General features: G+C 47.9%; 1 protein-coding gene across 1 annotated transcript in view; it reads right to left on the bottom strand.

The window, feature by feature from the left end:
• Window positions 1-14,098, bottom strand: part of SAMD12 (sterile alpha motif domain containing 12) — a 413,590-nt gene extending 399,492 nt beyond the window's left edge. Inside the window, exon 1 of the mRNA XM_088450186.1 lies at window positions 13,936-14,098. Coding sequence (XP_088306312.1) covers window positions 13,936-13,948 — 13 coding nt within the window. The 5' untranslated portion in view covers window positions 13,949-14,098. The remainder of the gene's footprint in view (window positions 1-13,935) is intronic.
• Between the last annotated feature and the right edge of the window lie 4,746 nt (window positions 14,099-18,844).

Here is an 18,844-nt window from a genome sequence, read left to right on the forward strand (position 1 = left end):
AATAGGCACCTTAGAGATCCACTACCACCTAGTAGTAGCCAAGGTTTAGCTGGGCCCAATGGAGTTACCACACTGTGGTCCGGATTCAGAGTTGAACGCTGTGCCGATTTTCATGACGTTGAGCTATTGTCAGTGGTCTGCGCAAGCGCGGCGAATGATTTGCGCTCGCTGCGAGGATTCATTCGCAATCGATTGACGGGAAGAGACCGTTTTGTGGGTTGTTACAGGGAGTTCCGGACAAAATGCGGCCGTATCAGATGGGCCATTTCCTGGGCGTGTACTAGCCAGCGTCTGTGATTGCGCATGCAGAGATCAATGCTCCAGCGTCTCGCGTACCGCCGCAATTCTGAGCGATCATAAACTCAGTTGAGGAGTTGATGTTTCCCGGATCTGCATCCAATGCTGCGTTTGTGTGCGCAGTTGTGGGCGGCTGCGAGGGATCCGGTGGGTGTCTCAATACAAATTTCCCCGGCTGATGCATTAGCATATTTTAGCAATTGCAAAGCGGCAAAAATAGCAAATGCGTTTGCATTAGTGTACAAGTCTGAATTAGGCCCTGTAACCTTTATTCATGTTATTGACTTCAGTTAGAAACTGCAAAATATATCTTTATATATTAAACGCTGTGGACCTCCCAGACATAAAGCCAGCCTGATTCCTGAGCATTACAGAAAGAATTACTGCCTTCAGTCTGACTGCAAGAATTCTGGCCAGAATTTTTGTGCCCACATTAATCATTTTTAAATGTTTATAGGGGTATTCAATATGGGAGCGAAAACTCTGTTTTTGCGTTAATATCGCACCTATGACAACATTATCGCAGGTTTTAGTTTTACACCGTATTCAATTTCAAAGACTTTTCGCAGGTTCGAAAAGTCTTTGATAAAAAACGGGGATAACTTTTCACCATTGAATAGGTGTCGAAAAAAAGTGCAGAATTGGGGTTTAGGGTGCAGGCTTAAATAAAAATAGCCTGCATCCCTGGGAATGACATTTAAAAAAGAACTGTGTCAAAAAAAGTAAAAAAAAAAAAAATAGGGACACCCCAAAAAATTTAATTTTAAAATTGGGGTGAAAAAAAAAAAAAAATGGGAAAAAATTGTTTAACAATAGGGAAATAGGTTCAGGGCTATTCTGCAAGTATGCGGCAGGTGTTTTGAAGAATAGAATTATAGCGGCAGCTGCACAATTGCAGAATTTTTAAAAACTTACTTTAGGGACAGCAAAATATGCCTAGTACCCATTTTCATGTACCCCAAATTTGATGGGACCACTTAAAAAAACGAAAAAAATAACCTAAGTGCTCTTCTGCATCACTTCTTCAATGTCGGGAAAAAACACCTGCTGCGGCTATTTAAATCCCCGACTTTCATTTAAAGGCTAAAACGGGGGTACCCATAGTGATCCCCCATGTTTTTACAAGTTTAGGGGGGTCCTACAATTTTTTTAAGGAAAATTTCGTAACTTTACGCAAATCCCACTTCGCAGGCTCCCGTTTTCGTTAGTTTCATATTGAATACAGGGATAAGCGGGCACGCGCCCGATACTTTAACGCAGGTAAAAGCTCCGATATGAAACTTAAACTTCGACAGCGAAGTTTACGTTTCATATTGAATACCCCTCTTAGTCTAGTTTTAATATCAAGATTCTTGCTCATTGAGAGTCCCCTTTATGAAAGACCTGATAATAGATACAGTCAGGTGCATAAATATTGGGACATTGACAGAATTTTCATATTTTGGCCTCTATTCACCACCACAATGGCTTTGAAATGAAACAAACAAGATGTGCTTTAACTGCAGACTTTCAGATTTAATTTGAGGGCAATTACATCCAAATCAGGTGAACGGTGTAGGAATTACAACGATTTCTATATGTGCCTCCCACTTTTTAAGGGGCCAAAAGTAATGGGACTATCAACTCAAAAGCTATTTCATGGACAGGTGTGGGCTATTCCCTCGTTATTTCATTATCAATTAAGCAGGTAAAAGGTCCAAAGAGCTGTCACTATCAGTGAAGCAAGCCATCATTAGGCTGAAAAATCAAAACAAACCCATCAGAGAGATAGCAAAAACATTAGGCATGGCCAAATCAACTGTTTGGAACATTCTTAAAAAGAAAGAACGCACCGGAGAGCTCAGCAACACCAAAAGACCCGGAAGACCACGGAAAACAACTGTGGTGGATGGCAGAAGAATTATTTCCCTGGTAAAGAAAAACCCCTTCACAACAGTTGGCCAAATCAAGAACACTCTCCAGGAGGTAGGTGTATATGTGTCAAAGTCAACAATCAAGATAAGACTTCACAAGAGTGAATATAGAGGGTTCGCCACAAGATGTAAACCATTGGTGAGCCACAAAAACAGGAAGACCAGATTAGAGTTTGCCAAACAACATCTAAAAAAGCCATTACAGTTCTGGAACAACATCCTATTGACAGATGAGACAAAGATCAACTTGTACCAGAGTGATGGGAAGAGAGAGTATGGGGAAGGAAAGGAACTGTTCATGATCCAAAACATACCACCTCATCAGTGAAGCATGGTGGTGGTAGTGTCATAGCATGGGCATGTATGGCTGCCAATGGAACTGGTTCCCTTGTATTTATTGATGATGTGACTGCTGACAAAAGCAGCAGAATGAATTCTGAAGTGTTTTGGGCAATATTATATGCTCATATTCAGTCAAATGCTTCAGAACTCATTGGACGGCGCTTCACAGTGCAGATGGACAATGACCCGAAGCATACTGCAAAAGCAACCAAAGAGTTTTTTAAGGATAAAAAGTGGAATGTTATGCAATGGCCAAGTCAATCCCCTGACCTGAATCCGATTGAGCATACATTTCACTTGATGAAGACAAAACTGAAGGGAAAATGCCCCAAGAACAAGCAGGAACTGAAGACATTTGCAGTAGAGGCCTGGCAGAGCATCACCAGGGATGAAACACAGCTTCTGGTGATGTCTATGCATTCCATACTTCAGGCTGTAATTGCCTGCAAAGGATTTGCAACAAAGTATTAAAAAGTGAAAGTTAGATTTAGGATTGTTTACTTTGTCCCATTACTTTTGGCAATTTAAAAAGTGTAAACCGTTGTAATTCCTACACCGTTAAATAGAAACCGTTGTAATTCCTACACCGTTCACCTGATTTGGATGTAATTACCCTCAAATTAAATCTGAAAGTCTGCAGTTAAAGCACATCTTGTTTGTTTCATTTCAAAGCCATTGTGGTGGTGAATAAAGGCCAAAATATAAAAATGTTGTCAATGTCCCAATATTTATGCACCTGACTGTATGTAATGCTTGGCGTACCATTCTGCTCGGAGGCCATCAAAACTCTGTGTTAAACAAGTCAATGTAAGCATGAAGTAACTGGGGTTAACTCCTCCAAGGCAATATACCGTTCCACTGCTAACGCAGCTTCAGGCTTAATGAGTGCTAGGCCGGGATGTACTAAAAGAAAAATGCGGTAAAAACACCAAAAATTTTTTTTTACCGCATTTTTGTATGTACTAAGCCCCGGCCACCCTATTATCGGTGCAGAGGGTAACGCCAAAAGAACCTGGCGTTACCCTAGGCTTCTTACCACATCCCGCACCCGATGCCTCGCAGTCGCCAACACTGGCTCCCACTCACCTTAGTCTCCTGGTCGCCAGCCCGTTCTCCTCCTGGGTCCCCCGCCTCCTTCTCCTCCTAATCTTCCGGGTGCAGGTAGGAGGAGGAGGAGCCCGGGACTTCCAGCACAGGTGACCAAGCAGGAAGCTCCCAAGGCTCGGAGGGGGCGGAGTTCCACGGAGACTCAGTCACCCGGCAACAGCTGCATCGTAAAGGGCAGCCCTTATCACAAGAGCGGTCCTTTGCAATACTAATCGCATATGTTAGTACATATGCGATTAGTAAGGTTGCAGTGACTGGCAAAATGGTCACTGCAACCTTAGTACATCCCGCCCTTAATGAGATATTGCAGAGATATGCCTCAATTTCAATCTGCGTGGTGCTTAATTCTGATGAAGGCAATCTTTCATAAAAAAGAAAATCAGACACATGCATTTATCAAAGTGAGCGTGGTTACTATCTCTCCATTTTTACCTCTTTCGCGTTTGCCTATGTTTTTTGTTTCTTTTTGTGGTGAAGCATCGGACCTGCCGCATTGTGGGGGTTAAGTGCTGAGCCATGATAACTAGGGTATGTAAAGCAGTGGCGTCCCTCCACGTGGTGACACCCGGTGTGGGGAAGGCTGCGGCGTAGCCACGCATCGGCAAAAGGGTGCGTGGAGCATTCCCTGGGCTACTGGTTGCTCCGGTCACTATCTGCAGAAACCAGAGTACTGGAAGTCCAGTTAGGGCAGAGGTAAAACAAGTGAGTGGTGGGCCCACGTGTAAATATATTATTTATATAGCACATATATTTCTGTCATTGACATCGGCCCCTGCCCCAGTGGAGCTTACGCTAGGGTTATTTTTCTTGTCAGAAGCCTCAGAATGCCACCTGCACCTGGTGCAAAAATGCCGTATTTAGGACCCGATTCAGCAAGGATCGCAGTTGCTTATACGCACGCAATCGGCCGATTATTGCGTACTGCTTATGTGCAAACTAGCCATTGCGATCAGGACAGCAATCACAGAGGATACACAGAACCAGGGAAGAGTGATTGATAAGAAGTGCCACAGTAATGGGGGGTGGTCGGGTGAACGCAGGCGTGCCAGTGCGTTTTAACGGCGTTGCATGGGCGTGCATAAATTAGCCACTGCGACACCAGAGGCCACCTGGGGCCTCATAGCGTGCGCAGAGGTAAGAAATTCCCGAGTAAGGTCTTCATTAACTGTGCCTATGGGTCCGATGTTACTCGATGTTACCGAATTCTCTATGTTGGCCAAGTATACGGATGTGAGTAAGGGGAAGTGCTCGTCCTTATGTCAGGCTGAGACCTCCTGCACTGCCGACACCGCTGGCACCCCTGCACTGCTGACACCGCCAGCACCCAGGGCCGGCCGGCCCATTACGCCAGGTATGCAGTCGCGTATGGTGCCAAGTTGTAAGGGTGGCAGAGTCTCGCCGCTGTCCCCCAAAGATGCCGGAAATAAATTACAAGTCACACCGACTCCTTTTATGTCACTGCGCAGCCAGCCACAGCCGCTACCTGAACACCGGCCCACAAGTTGATTAATGACAGGCCAGGATGGCCGGAGGGAGAGGAGTGGCCACTCTCTTCTCCTCCCATCAGCTCCTCCCCCCCAGAGTGACACAGCTTACCTTTGCCTGGCTGGAGGGGGAGGAGGGGCCTCGCTCTCCCCTCTTCTCAGCTCCTCCCCTCCAACCCCAGCTTCCTCTCTCTCTCAGGCTGTGCTACCGCTTGGACGCCGGGTATCTGACGTCACGATCTTATGACCGTCCCCGGCATTAAGTACTTCCAGGGTTAGGAGTTCTGGACCCAAGTAAGTCAATTGAATTACTTTGTATTTGTCATGCACTGGTCGTCACCCTGTCCCTGTCACCCATTGGTCATTCTTGCCCTGTCACCCACAGCTTTCACTGTGTCCTGGCGTCACCCTCTTCCTGTCACCCTCTCCCTGTCGTCACCCTCGTCCTGTCACCTAGTGCTGTCACCCTCTCCCTGTCTATGGGCTTCTACCGCATCACACTGCTATGAGGGATCCGATCTGATCCCTCCCAGCATGCCCCGCGTCAATGGACTCCTGGGGCATAAACCCGGAAGCCCACAGCACAGCGCACATCGCAAAGGACAGCTCTTATCGGAAGAGCTGTCCTTTGCGCTACTGATCGCATATATTAGTACATATGCGAGCAGTAGGAATGCGAAGCATGGCGGGATGTACTTTGCAAGGTTAGTACATCCCGCCCCGTCATTACCCTCTCCCTGTCATCACCCTGTCACCCTCTCCCTGTTGTCACCCTCTCCCTGTCACCTAGTGCTGTGCTAGTGAAGTGGGCATGATGGGGAGATCTTAAGTGGAATTTTAGGGTCCGTAGGGAAAGGGCGAGGCTAAATGGCGCAAATCGCATCATTTAGCCCTGCCCCCTCCTCACAGACCCATGAATCGCGGAGGGGGTGTCTGTAAAAGGGGCGGGCCTAATTAAGTCTATAGTCTGGCCCCGCCCCCAGAGGATGAGAGCAGCAGGTCCCCTCCAGCTGCTCCCGGAAAGGTGCCCGTCAATGTTGGCAAGTATGATGCATCTAGTGATTTTCAGCAAAATGCACATACGCCACACCATGCATATGCTCTATGACGGAAACTCAGAGCGCAGCCGGTTCTCTCTGACCGGGAAATGACCAGGAATTTTGCCATTAATGACGGTTGTGCGTTCGACTGTAGCACATGTAATACTGAGTAACACAGTGCGAGGGGCCTGTTCATTGATAATACGGGAAAACTCAGTGAAACGTTATACGGGTGGAAAGGCTTGTTGTTATAGAGGACCTGCAATACCGGTTTGTGTTTTAGCTGTGCTTGTTATTTTTTAGACTGTGTATTTCCCCTACATCCTCAGATCGGTGAGCACAGCAGGTGACTATTAACCCTGGGCCAAATCGGTGCATACCTCTTGGAGTAATTGTGAGACACATGAAATTCTTGCAGGTCTACCAATACACCTGGAGACTACACACACTTCTGCATCATGTCCACTTCTAAAGGGACCTGGGCTGAGCCGTGATGATGCAATCATTGGCGACGTCCCCCCGCAGTTGCCCCTGGGATCTCGCCCTCCAGGAACTCTTTCTGGGTAGTGCCACGAGGACTGCAACTGTGAATCCAGCTGAGCCGTAATAACAAGTTTTATGGTGTGGTGTGAGAAGTCGACATTCAGAATGTCGACAGTTTCTGTTTGTCGACAGTCTAAATGTTACATGCCGACCTAATGTCTGTGTTGACAAGTCGTCATTTGTCTACACCAGAATGTTGACACACTGTACAGTTGATTTGTAAATTTTAGGCTAACCCTAAACATAACACAAAAATGTACGATCAACATTTTAAACATTGCGACATTAGTGAATGTCGACATTTTACATATCAACATAATGCCAACATTCTGAATGTTGACATTCTGGCTGGAACCACTATTTTGTGAGCTGCACCGATATTCAGTCCTTTTAATTCTCTAGGCACTATGGTCATCACCAGCAGCCGCTCCTACTGTCTTGCATGAGGGGGTACAGCTGCTGCTGGTCAGGCCGGCCGGGTCCTGGTGTGCAATGGTAAAATCCGCCACTGATCATCACTGAGGCGTAACTGGCTGCATCTGTCTTCCATTGAATATGATTTAAGAAATGCACTAACGCAGACCAGGGGCGGGATGCACCAATGTCAGAAATGCGGTCAAACCACATTTCTCATATGCCCGGAATGTGCTTGGATGCAGCAGAAGCCTATGGAATCGGATCCCTCCCAGCGCCTCCTGCGGTACGTGCGACCTTCGACGCCTGCGTAGAAAGATGCCAGAGGGACTTCTGGGTCATAGACCCGTAAGTCCCTTTCTTGCAAATGACAACTCTTATCGAGAGAGCTGTCCTTTGCGTTTTTCCTCTTGCATACCGACGTAATTAATGGCGGCATGCGTGCGATGAGTGGCGGGATGCACTGCATGCAAATCAGGCTTGCCTACCCTCCCGATTTGGCCGGGAGCCTCATGATTTTCAGGTGCCGCTCCCGGCCCCCCGGAAAGGCAGGCAAGCCTCAAAACCCCCACAGCGGGGGGGCCCGGTGACGCGATTCGCGCTGAATCGCGCCATCGTGGCCCCACCCCCTGCTTCACAATGCCGAAAATAACGGCATTGTGAAGAGGGGGTGGGGCCACGATGACGCGATCACACGGCTCAACCCCTGGCTCAACCCCCAAATGTGATGTCATGGCCGGGCACGCCCCCTGCTGTTAGCCGACAATCAGCTCCCTCCCGGAAGGCGGGAACTGAGGACCTCATTCAGAGGCGGTCATTAGATGCAAGCGGTCGCACGGAATCAGGGCGGCCGCTTGCATCCTGAACGGCCGCCTCCTTGTCGATTGTTAAGCTGTGGGTTACCACCCACAGCTTAACGAATGACCAGGTGATGGTCGCGATGGTGCTCACCAGTGCGACCATCGGGGCTTATGACCAGACCCTAAGGTTGGGTCTCGGCACTTGTAAGCCCCAGGGAGCTTCCTGCTCTGATGGAGCCTCCCCCTTGGTAGTGAGTTTATCTGTAGCTCCGGGGCTTGCGCACGCGCAGTGCGGACGCTGCGCATGCCCAGGCCTTACTATTGAGTAGGTTACGAGCGCATCGGCGCTCGCGACCGACTCTGTATAAGGTCCTGATCGTAGTAAAGTATGATGCAAATGGTCATGCATCCTGCCCCTGGTCATAAATCCCAATTTTAGAAATGCAACACCCGGGCAAAATAATCTCTGCCCCCGATCCACCCTAACAACGCTCCAATATGGGCAGAACTGCACATTTTGGTCAAAAACCCCACCCACTTTCATATAAGATCCGCCCCTTCCATGGACTGCTAATCTGGACTGGTCCACCAAAATCATGACAGATAGGAGATGTCCTTATTTAGCAAGACAATGAAGAGGTGAAAGGAAAAGATGCTCATTTTTGCCCTTAGCCTGCAGCACGATTCAGCAACAAAAGGTTCAGAAGCTACATAAGGACTTTGGAGAATACAGATGTGTCCTCACACACTATTGCTGCTAACAGGCCAAGCAGCCCCTCTCGCCCCTTCAGGCCCCAGGCGGTTCTGCTTTGCACTGCATCTTTTTCGCCTGAAAATGCGTCATAGGCCCGTATTCAATTAGCCGTGAAAAGTCAGAGACTTTTCGCCTATTGTACTTTCCGCCGCATTCGCCTGTTTGGACGCGAATTTGCGGCATGCGAGTCCCAGCGTTTCGCCCTATTCAACTACAGAACAGGCGAAAACACAGATAGGCGAATGCATAATAGGCCGAAAGTACTGAATACATTGGGGGAATCAGTCTATACCCCAAAATAAGACGCACTGACACTGGAAATCATTACAGATGTGTACTATTAGCCCTAATAAACGTATACTTTGTGTGCTTAAGTAGTGTTTAATGCCTTCTAGAAGCATATAAGCATATTTGTAAAAGTGGTGACGAACGATAGAAAACAGTATTTTTTGGTTACAATAAATAGTCCAGTCAAATTTGGGGTACTTGAAAATGGGTGCCAGCATATTTTTGTGCCTCTATAGACTCTGGACACTAGAGTGAGCCCAAAGTCTATAGAGTATGCGCTGGTCACCGGGAAAATGGCCGCGGCGGCCATTTTCCAGTCGTTTTTACAGTGCCGGACCCCTGCACCGACGTGGGACTCCGGAGAGGTAAGTAATACTATGGGTGCAGGGTGTGCGGTGCGGGGCCCCCTGGACCCAGGGGCCCGTGTGCCCTGCACACCATGCACCCACTATAGATACGCCCATGCCTCCAAGAAACCTATTTCGCTAGTTTTTATCCTTGTCCCCCCACTTTTTTATTTTTCTCCCCAAAAATGACAATGTCTTTTTTGGGGTGTTCTGAGTTTTTTTTTTGCTGATTTGTCCTTTGTGGGAGTGTCCAAAGGGCTCTGAATCAATTCCCCACATATGCACCCTAAAATAGAGATTTTGCACTTTCTCCGCCTGCCATTCATTGGAGAAACCTTTCTGCCTGTTTCAGTGCATTGAGTTTCGGTTTAGGCGAAAACGTCCTGGAATTGAATTTGGAGAGAAGATGCAAATGGCGAAACTTTTTCGGCAATTATGGCTTTTCGAGTCTAATTGAATCCAGCCCTTAGTAGCAATGCTATGCCACGGCGACGCACCAGAAGACTCCGCAGATTAGTTTGATATGCGACACTTGTATATATGTGTGTATGAATGAGTCTGAATCTATATACAAAGTGCTACGTTGTAGCGGCTGCTGATCTTTTTTTTTTTTTTTTCACACCAAGTTGCATCGTGCTTCATTTACAGACCCAGCCGCGCACAGATATACAAGTGTCGCATATCAAACTAATCAGCGCAGTCTCCTTACTAAGATGCACTTTCTAGATAAAAAGATGTTCGGCGTAAGCAGTCACACAGGAAATGGTGGATCACTCACGTCAGGTGTCTCGCGCTGCATGACGTATTGAGGCTAGTCGTATGAGGTGACATCTGTAGTTTACACCCATGCAGAGTTCCCCTTCTCATACCATGGTCGCGCGACCGTAACAAGAATCATATGAATAAATGCGCAGCTTGCCTTATTTGGCATGAATAGCACAAATTACGGATTTACGCCTTGTACGTCCAACTCCGCATAAAGGGCCTGATTCAGAGCCGGACGCAATTAGCGCTCGCTCGTGTAGAAAATAGGGGTGGCTATTCAAATCAACCATTCGCTCTTTGCGGTCTGTTCACGCCTCTAGGTTTGAACGAGCGAACACAACTTGCGGTCGTTTTTTGGAAAAATACGCCCCCTGGCCACTCGCATCCTACGTCATGTCCGCTATTTATTACATTAATCGAGTACATCGACCAGCGTATGAACTGCTCGCTATTCTTGTGGTTGGTTTTTGCTACCACAATCTTGCGAGCAGTTCTGACTATAAAATAACCCAGTGACGTGGTCAATGACGCTGCTGTTTTAATTATGCACACCCTTAAAACGCCCGTTTTGACCTTTAAGCACGCCTGCGTTCGGATCTCCACTCCCCGTTTTCAAGCACCTTCCCCTGTTACCACCCACATACGCCTCCTCCTGTCACTCAAAATACCAGGCATTCGCTATTTAGCGAACAAACGAATTTCGGCCGCACTGACTGGTTCGCGCATGCGTATAACAATCTGTACGCATGCGCAGTTGGGCAAACATCGCTCGGAGCGAACGAGCGGCCGCTTACGAGCGGCTCTCAATCAGGCCCAAAGCTTGTAATCTTTATATTGGATTTGGGAAGAGAATCCAAACAGCAATCCTACAGCAATGCACAGTCGTTACTTTATTCTGACTTTCTACAGAGATCAATAGCGCAATCAATAGCGTAAATAGCGCACTCAATGTACTGAGGTTAATCAGAAGTTGTTCTTTGTTGCCAATCTTGGTGAGATACGGATAGCTCTTTGCATCCCCCAGCGAGGATCTGGCATGGTTGAAGTTTGCGCCTCGTCATATAGGGATGCAGCAATGAAGCTCCTGTGGATGGAACCTCAGTTATGGTGCTAATGTCCTTACCCATGGGATTATTCTCAGACACAACCGATTTCTATGGTTGTTGTATTATTTTGCAATGTGCAATGCTTACAAATTTTCACATCTATTTTGCTTTTAATAATGATTTATTGAATACATTGAGTGACTGATTCACAGTCTAACGCTGCTGCTATTATTGCCGCAAAGAGCGAGTTTTACCATAATGCGCATTTATGCATCAGTGTCAACATGTTCAGTGGCGACCATCTGTCCATGTCTGCATTGTGGCGTCTACTATCTGAGCCCATGCCATCAAATATATCACATATACTCACATCCCCCTCTTTGTCTGCATACCCAAATTTTTTAATTGCCGGTATGCAGGAAAACCTTCATGCCAGGACAGCTGACCCAATATAGAGCTGTCACAGCCACGTATAGACTTTCGGGTTTATAACCAAGGGATCCAAATGTGCATGCGCGGCCACTGGTTTGCGCATGCACAACCTGCCCTTAATGGAGTGGGATCCTTGGGATCCCTCTCCATAGATTTTTTTTTTTGTGCGCAAAGAAGCCCATAAGTTTCTACAGCCAACGCCATCCAATGATGTCATTAGCTAGCGGACACAAGCTCTGGAAAGTTAAAGAGTTGGATGCATCTGGCCACATCATAGCAGACCACTGCAGATATCATTTTCTTCTTTGATACAGCTCACCCAGGGGGATAAATTAACTCTTTGCTATATTTAATGCTAATCTTTAAGGTGGGCCTTATCGCATTAGAAGATAACGTATTGAAGTAGAGGGTATAGCCAAGGGTGCCCTCCGACACTGCCCGGGACAAATCTGGAACAGTGTGGGATCTGCTGATAGACTTTACAGCTACATCACTACACGCCCATCATACCATGAAGTTTAGCGATTGTACTGCAAGACATCTATGACTGCTAATGCGACTGTATGTACGTCCTAATGCGCACGCATTGTACAGCCCTACTTCTGTATGCAAGAGCCAGCGTCATCATACCTGCCGACAGCAGGTGTAAGGAGGGCCCAGCTCTACATTACATGACAGTCTGTTCTGGGTGGAGGGTATCGGGCGTGGGGCCACCTTAACATCTTGCACCTATTATAGATGTGCCTCTGAGCTGCATCCCTCATTGCTTATTTCTATAGTCCCAGCTTAATAAATGTTTGCAGTACTTGCAATTCACCAACATAGGCCCGTATTCAATTAGAAGCCAAAAGTCCGTTGCCGGACTTTTCGCCGTCATTGCTGGTTTCAGGTACGAGAAAGTATTAGGCACGTCCCCGCGTATCCCCGTGTTCAATTTGAAATCGGTGAAAACGGGACCCGGCGAAACACAAACAGGCAAAAAGTAATGCCATTTTTGGGGAAATCAGCCTGACACCCCCCAAAAGATATTCTGACATGGTAGTTCACTATGGGTAACCCCGATTAGCCCTGCTGAAGGTATCTGGGGGTCTTTGAATGGTCTCAATAGGCGCTATTTAGCGTCTTCGGGACAGGGGTGAAGAATAGCATTTAGCCACTTTTTTGGGGGGGAAATAAGTATTCACATCAAATTTGGGGTACATGAAAATGGGTGCAAGCATATTTTAAAGTTGCTAAAGTCAAGCATTAAAAAGTGCCAAAAACACACCTTCAGCCAGTACCTGTATTCCAAAATACACCTCCCCCATACTTGCAGCCCCCCCCAAAGGCTATTTCGCTAGTTTTTTATTTTGACCCCCACTTTTGATTTTTTCAAAGTTGTTTTTTTGGGGTGTCCTTTGTGGGGTTTTTTTGTGTTTTTTGACGCAGTTAGCGTCAAGGGGGGTTGCCGCAAGTTTGCACCCCAAAACCCCAATTCTGCACTTTTTTCCCCGCCAGGTATTCACAGGCGAAACTTTTCCGCTGGTTACAAGGCGCAAACTTTTCGCATCAGCGAAAAGTTGGTATAATTGAATACGGGGTAAGCTGAAACCGGCGAAAATGACATCATCGGCGAAAAAGTATCGCGGAAACTGACATTTTTCGCTTCTAATTGAATTACATGTCCTTATCAAACTTTGCTAATGGATTTCATTGGGGGAAGCGATTCGGTGACCATTGCATGTAATCCGGCGACAGGAAGTTAGAGGGAAAAAAAGAAACCTCAGACAGATACAATCATCCATAAACATAACACAAATAGGGGTATTCGGAAATAATCAAAATAGCATTTTATTAATTTAGTTTAAGCACGCTGAGATACATTTCATTTCACAAAGAACATCTACGTGGCCCTTAAGCATAAATCTCCTTTGGTACAAATATTGGCCCCTATAACTACTGTCCAGGTCTCTATTCTGCCAACCTGTCCTGCGAAACAGGGATTTCCAATAAACAATAATGTATATAAAGCTGCAGATAAGGGCAGCAGTCACCCCTGATGACATTATATAACAGAGACAGCTGTAGCTTGTATCCTTTTTTATCTTACACTTATAATAAAGGAGCCAATTGCAGACTAGGTGTCCAAAGAGCTCCCAATGCATTCAGCCACCTGTCCCACCTGTAAGTGCAGCCCCAATGATGTCATACTGCAGAGAGGTGATTGGCTGCTGACCAGAACTTGCAATCTACAGCTGTTACACTGTATCACACTGTTATCACACATCATGCAAATAAACAAAGATCACTGGTGCTTTCACAGTGCATGCAGCTTTCAGGTGATACAGTACCAATATGATAATATAATAGCCATGAGCACTCACCTTCCACAGCCATGATCTCAGCACTTCATTAATAATACACACATTATAATTACTGCAGCCCGGGGACCAGGTGTGTTGTTTTTTCTGCCATAGAGCTGCTGCTATTATTTTTTTCCTGCTTTCCCTTTTCATCAGCTGCTCAGAGCAACCTGCAAACTGCAATCTTGGTAGCTGCAAAGGCTTCTGGGATTTGCAGTACTTTTATTTGAAAGAATATAGCCCGGTTCCCCCATGCACTGCTCAATTTGTACATAAGATCACGTTTTATGGCAGGACATTTGGAATGCAATATGAATATGCTGTTAGATCCAGGTTTATGTTGGGGTGGTGCTATACACAGAGAGAGATATTTGGTGGTTTGAGGGGGAAAAAACTACATTTCCCAGCGTGCAACGTGAAAGAAGCATATTTGGACAGGGAGCTTAACTATTTCCTCAAGAACTTCCTTGTAAGGTGCCAGAGACTGTACTGAGGTTAATAAATTAACCACATGCTATAGCTGCTGGGCAATACATTGATTATTACAGGGGCAGACCCTGCACTAGAGAGCACCATCAGCAGCAATCATGCATGCAGGATTTAATGTATCAGTCTGGCAATGTACGATTCATACTGCCAGCCTAGATACAGTAAGTACAATATGGCATACACACATTCCGCTGTTGTGTCAGTTGCATTGTTTGTTACACAGTATCAACTCAAGCATGCAGGAATCAGAACATTCCAGAAGGCTAGCTTTAACCCCTTCACTGCTGAGCCATTAACGGGCTGTTCACATTCCAAAAATATAATTAATTTGTTTATGCGTCACCCACACACATTATTTATGTATATATTAGCAGGTATTTATATTCCGCAAGGCTTTGCCGAGATTAATCGTTCACATCGGCCGATTGTTGCTTTCTGCGCACGCATATACATTACACTGCGTAAACACTCCACTGCAAGACTGCGATCGCAGTGACAACACAGACCCATCACAGAGTGATTGACAGGAAGTACCATTTGGGGGTGGCTACGGGGGCGGCGAAACGCAGGCGTGCCAGTGCGTTTGAACGCTGTTACAGGGGCGTGCATAAATTAGCCACTGCGATGCCATACGCAGCTTGTGCTCTCACTGCGTGCGATGAGGATAGCAATTCCTGAGTAAGGTCAGAGCTTGTGCAAGCGTGTGTGAGGCTGCGATTGTACTTGATGTTACCGATGGTTTTACAGACTTGCTAAGTATTATGGATGTGTGTGAAGTAAAGGGGGGAGTCCTTATGTTAGGCTGCGTATGGCATTGTGGTTGCATTCATTAGCATATCTTCGCAGTGAGACTGCGTGCTTAATCGCTATTGCAATCGTAATAGCGATCCTTAGTGAATCAGGCCATATATTCCCTACCATAGGCACACACATACACACCAGGGTTAGTTTTTGTCAACGGCCAACTAACCTACCGGTATGTTTTTGCATTGTGGAAGGAGACACCCACACAAGCACAGGAAAAGCATACAAGTTAAACTAGGTACGCAACCCAACGACATGGCGATGTTGCAACAGGACACTGCGATGTAATGATATATCATGCCCACGCGCACATTATATGATCCGTCATACGACTGCACGATGTATAGTTACAGTATTAATGTTAGCGGACCACATTGTACGTTCCATCTGATGTGCAGCACATTAGATGGGAAGATGCGACTACACAATTCATCAAATTGAAAATGAATTGGGTGGAATTGGGGGTACTCACTATACAAGGGTCGTTGGGATCCATCACAGATTGCAAGACTTGCCAATATCATATACTGCCGAGGTTCCCAAACTCGGGGCCTGATTCAGACCTGGTCGCAAGCGCTCTTCGCTCGCAACCGGGTCGATGGTGGGCCAGTGCACATGCTCGAGACCCGGATAGCGACGGGCACTCCGTCGCTCAGGGTTTCACAAGAAAAGGGGCATGCTGTTGATATTGAATGACAGCACGCCCCCTTTTGTGGGCGGGCCGGGGGAGTGGCTGCCCAAACAGAGGCGGTCCCATGTGAACGCCTCCGAATGGGGCCGGCCCCACTGACATCCCAAGTGATGTCAGTGGGAGATATTTCGGCTCTGTTAGAGCCAAAATCTCTGGGGCTTGCGGCAACGAGACCCTACCACAAGGGTCCCGTCGCAATGGTCTTGACCATCGCAACCATCTTTCTGGCCGCTCGCTATAGCTGTGGGTGGTCACCTATAGCTATGCGAGCGGCCAGGGGGCCGTTAAAAAAAATAAATAAATAGCCCGGCCCTGATTCAGAGTGAGAGCTCTGTCAGAGCGAGCAGCTCTGAATCAGGGTCTCGGTCCACAAGGCACCCTAAAAGTCCAGGTTTTAAGGATATCCATGCTTGACCACAGATGACTTGATTATTACCTCAGTTAATTTGATTTAACCACCTGTGCTCGACCATGGATATCTCTAAAATCAGATCTGTTGGGGTGCTTTAAGGGCCGCGTTTGGGAACCTCTGATATAGGCCCTGATTCAGAGCCGCTCGCAAGCAGCCCGATGTTTATGCACTGCGCATGCTCCACGTCCGGCGTGCGCGAGCCCCGCTGAGCGACCAAGGTTCAGTCGCTACGGGGCTCTCAGCAAGACAGGGCAGCTGTCGATGGTGAGTGACAGCTCGCCCCGTTTTGTGGGGGGGTGGCTGGACAAACGCAGGCGTTCCCTTAGGAACGCCTGCCATTTGTTGGGAGGTCTTACTGACATCACTACTGACTCTATTAGAGCAGGAAGTCCACTCGGCCTTGCGGCAGCCTAGACCGTATCGCAGGGGCGGATTGGGCCGCCAGGAAACCGGGCTGGTTCCTGCTGGGCCGGTCCCCTCAGTGGCTGGCGGCCATCCAGCACTTGCCCGCCCCCCGCTGCCGCAGCTCCGATCGGTCAGCTCTATAGTTCTGCACCGCATGTGCAAACGCTGCTGAGCTGATGGTGGCAAAAAAAAAAAGGCTGACGGGGGAGCTGCTGCACAGCCGCAGCAACTCCTCCCACAAGCCTTTGCGGAGCCTGTCAGTCACCACTGATGGCTCCGCCTCCGTTCAGCCCTTCTGCGGCCCGGCCGGCTCCCCATCACCAAGCAGCAGCCTGCACAGCAGCACAGTGCGCACAGTGACGCCGCGCGACCGAGTCAAGCTGCGGGCAGACAGAGGAGCTGTCTGTAAGTAAGTGGTGGTGGTGGCTGCACGGGGGGAATTGGGGGGGGGCATGGTTAAGAGAACACTGGGGCTGTTGGGAATGAACCTGACACAGGGGCTGGGGCACACAGGGGCTGCTGAGACACACATGGGCTGGGGGGAATGAGACTGAGACACACTGGGGCTATCACACACACTGGGGATGGGGAAATGAGACTGAGAGCTACAGGTGGGCCTGGGTATGGAGAGGCTCAGGGGGTCCTGAGAGACATATGGGGTCCTGGAGATGGAGAGACACCGAGAGCCTGGAAAACCACATGGGGCCTGAGGATGGAGAGACGTAAGGGGGTCTGGAGTAACACAGGGGTCTGGAAAGACACAAATCATGGAAACTCACATTTTGCCCTGCACAAAACTTTCTGTTACTATACATTATCTGGTTATGATGATGACATTGGTTATATTTCAACGTAAACAGGCATCTTCCAGACAGTGTGATCTATATGAATAGTGAATACCGGCTGAAGACACTGCCCAGAGAGGCTCAAATTCTTCAGAGTTTCCCCGTTGCAGAGAAACCACAATATAGGTAAGAAAATAGACTTCCAAACTGATTGGCCTATACCTAGTGCAGAGGGATGGGGGTCCCCAAAAAGAGTGCATCATTCACCAAGATTTCTGTTGCCAACCCTGCTACCCTCAGTGGCTTGCAAAAGCCCCTCCAGGCCCTAAGAGGAGGGAATATCCTGCCCTCCTCCACAGACCCTCCCCCATAAGGGCTGCTTCCAGAAATTTTGCGGGCTGATTTTCCATCCCAATCCGCCCCTGCCCTACCGTAGGGTCTCGTCGCAAGGCCGATGGTCGCGATTATCGCGATCTCCTGGCCGCTCACACAAGCTGTTGGTGGTGTCCCACAGCTTTGCGAGTGGCCGTAGAAAATAAATAAATAAAAAAACGCCCACAAACCCAGCGAGCAGCCAGCGGCCGCGAGCGGGTCTGAATCAGGGCCCTAGGACCTGATTCAGACCCGTTCACTTGATGCGATCGCTCGCCCCAGCGTATGCAAATTCGGCTAAGTGACGGCATGGCAGGCGCTCGCTCGGAAAGGCGTAAGTACGCCCACTTTGTTTTGGTGAGCGATCACTTTGTGTCTATAGACGCCCTTTAGCTTATGTAGAGACGCCCACTAGCACACGTCATCTCCAGGAAGTGTATTAAAACATTGGTACATCGAGGACAATCGGAAGCGATCGCAGCGCTTGTGGTAGCCTTACCCTACCGCAAGCACTGCGAAGACTACAGTGTGAAAAAACAGGCATGTGATGTGTACTATGATGCTGGCTGTTAATTATGCACGCCTCTGAAACAGCGTTGAAACACTCAGGCACGCCTGCGTTCGCACCTCCACTCCCCCGTTATTAGAGTCCTGCCCCTGTTACCACCCACAAACGGCCTCTCCTGCCACTCATTACACTGGGCTGTCTTTGCTGGGCAAGCAAGTGGATTCCGATCGTTCCGAGGAGTTCGCGCATGCGCAAAACGAAGCGTGCACAGTCACTTAACATCGGCTGCGTACGAGCGAGTGGCTGCTTGCGCGTCTGAATCAGGTCCATAGTGTGTACCCACCTTAACACACAGGTAGGGCCCTGGTCGGAATTGAACCCATGCCACATACAGTATGTCACAACATTTATTTTGTGGGGATATGGCAATTATTTTTATTTAAAAAAAAATACTCTAAATAAAT

This window comes from Taudactylus pleione, unplaced genomic scaffold, assembly GCF_031769625.1.
Source record: "Taudactylus pleione unplaced genomic scaffold, aTauple2 ptg000510l, whole genome shotgun sequence".
NCBI classification, from domain to species: Eukaryota; Metazoa; Chordata; class Amphibia; order Anura; family Myobatrachidae; genus Taudactylus; species Taudactylus pleione.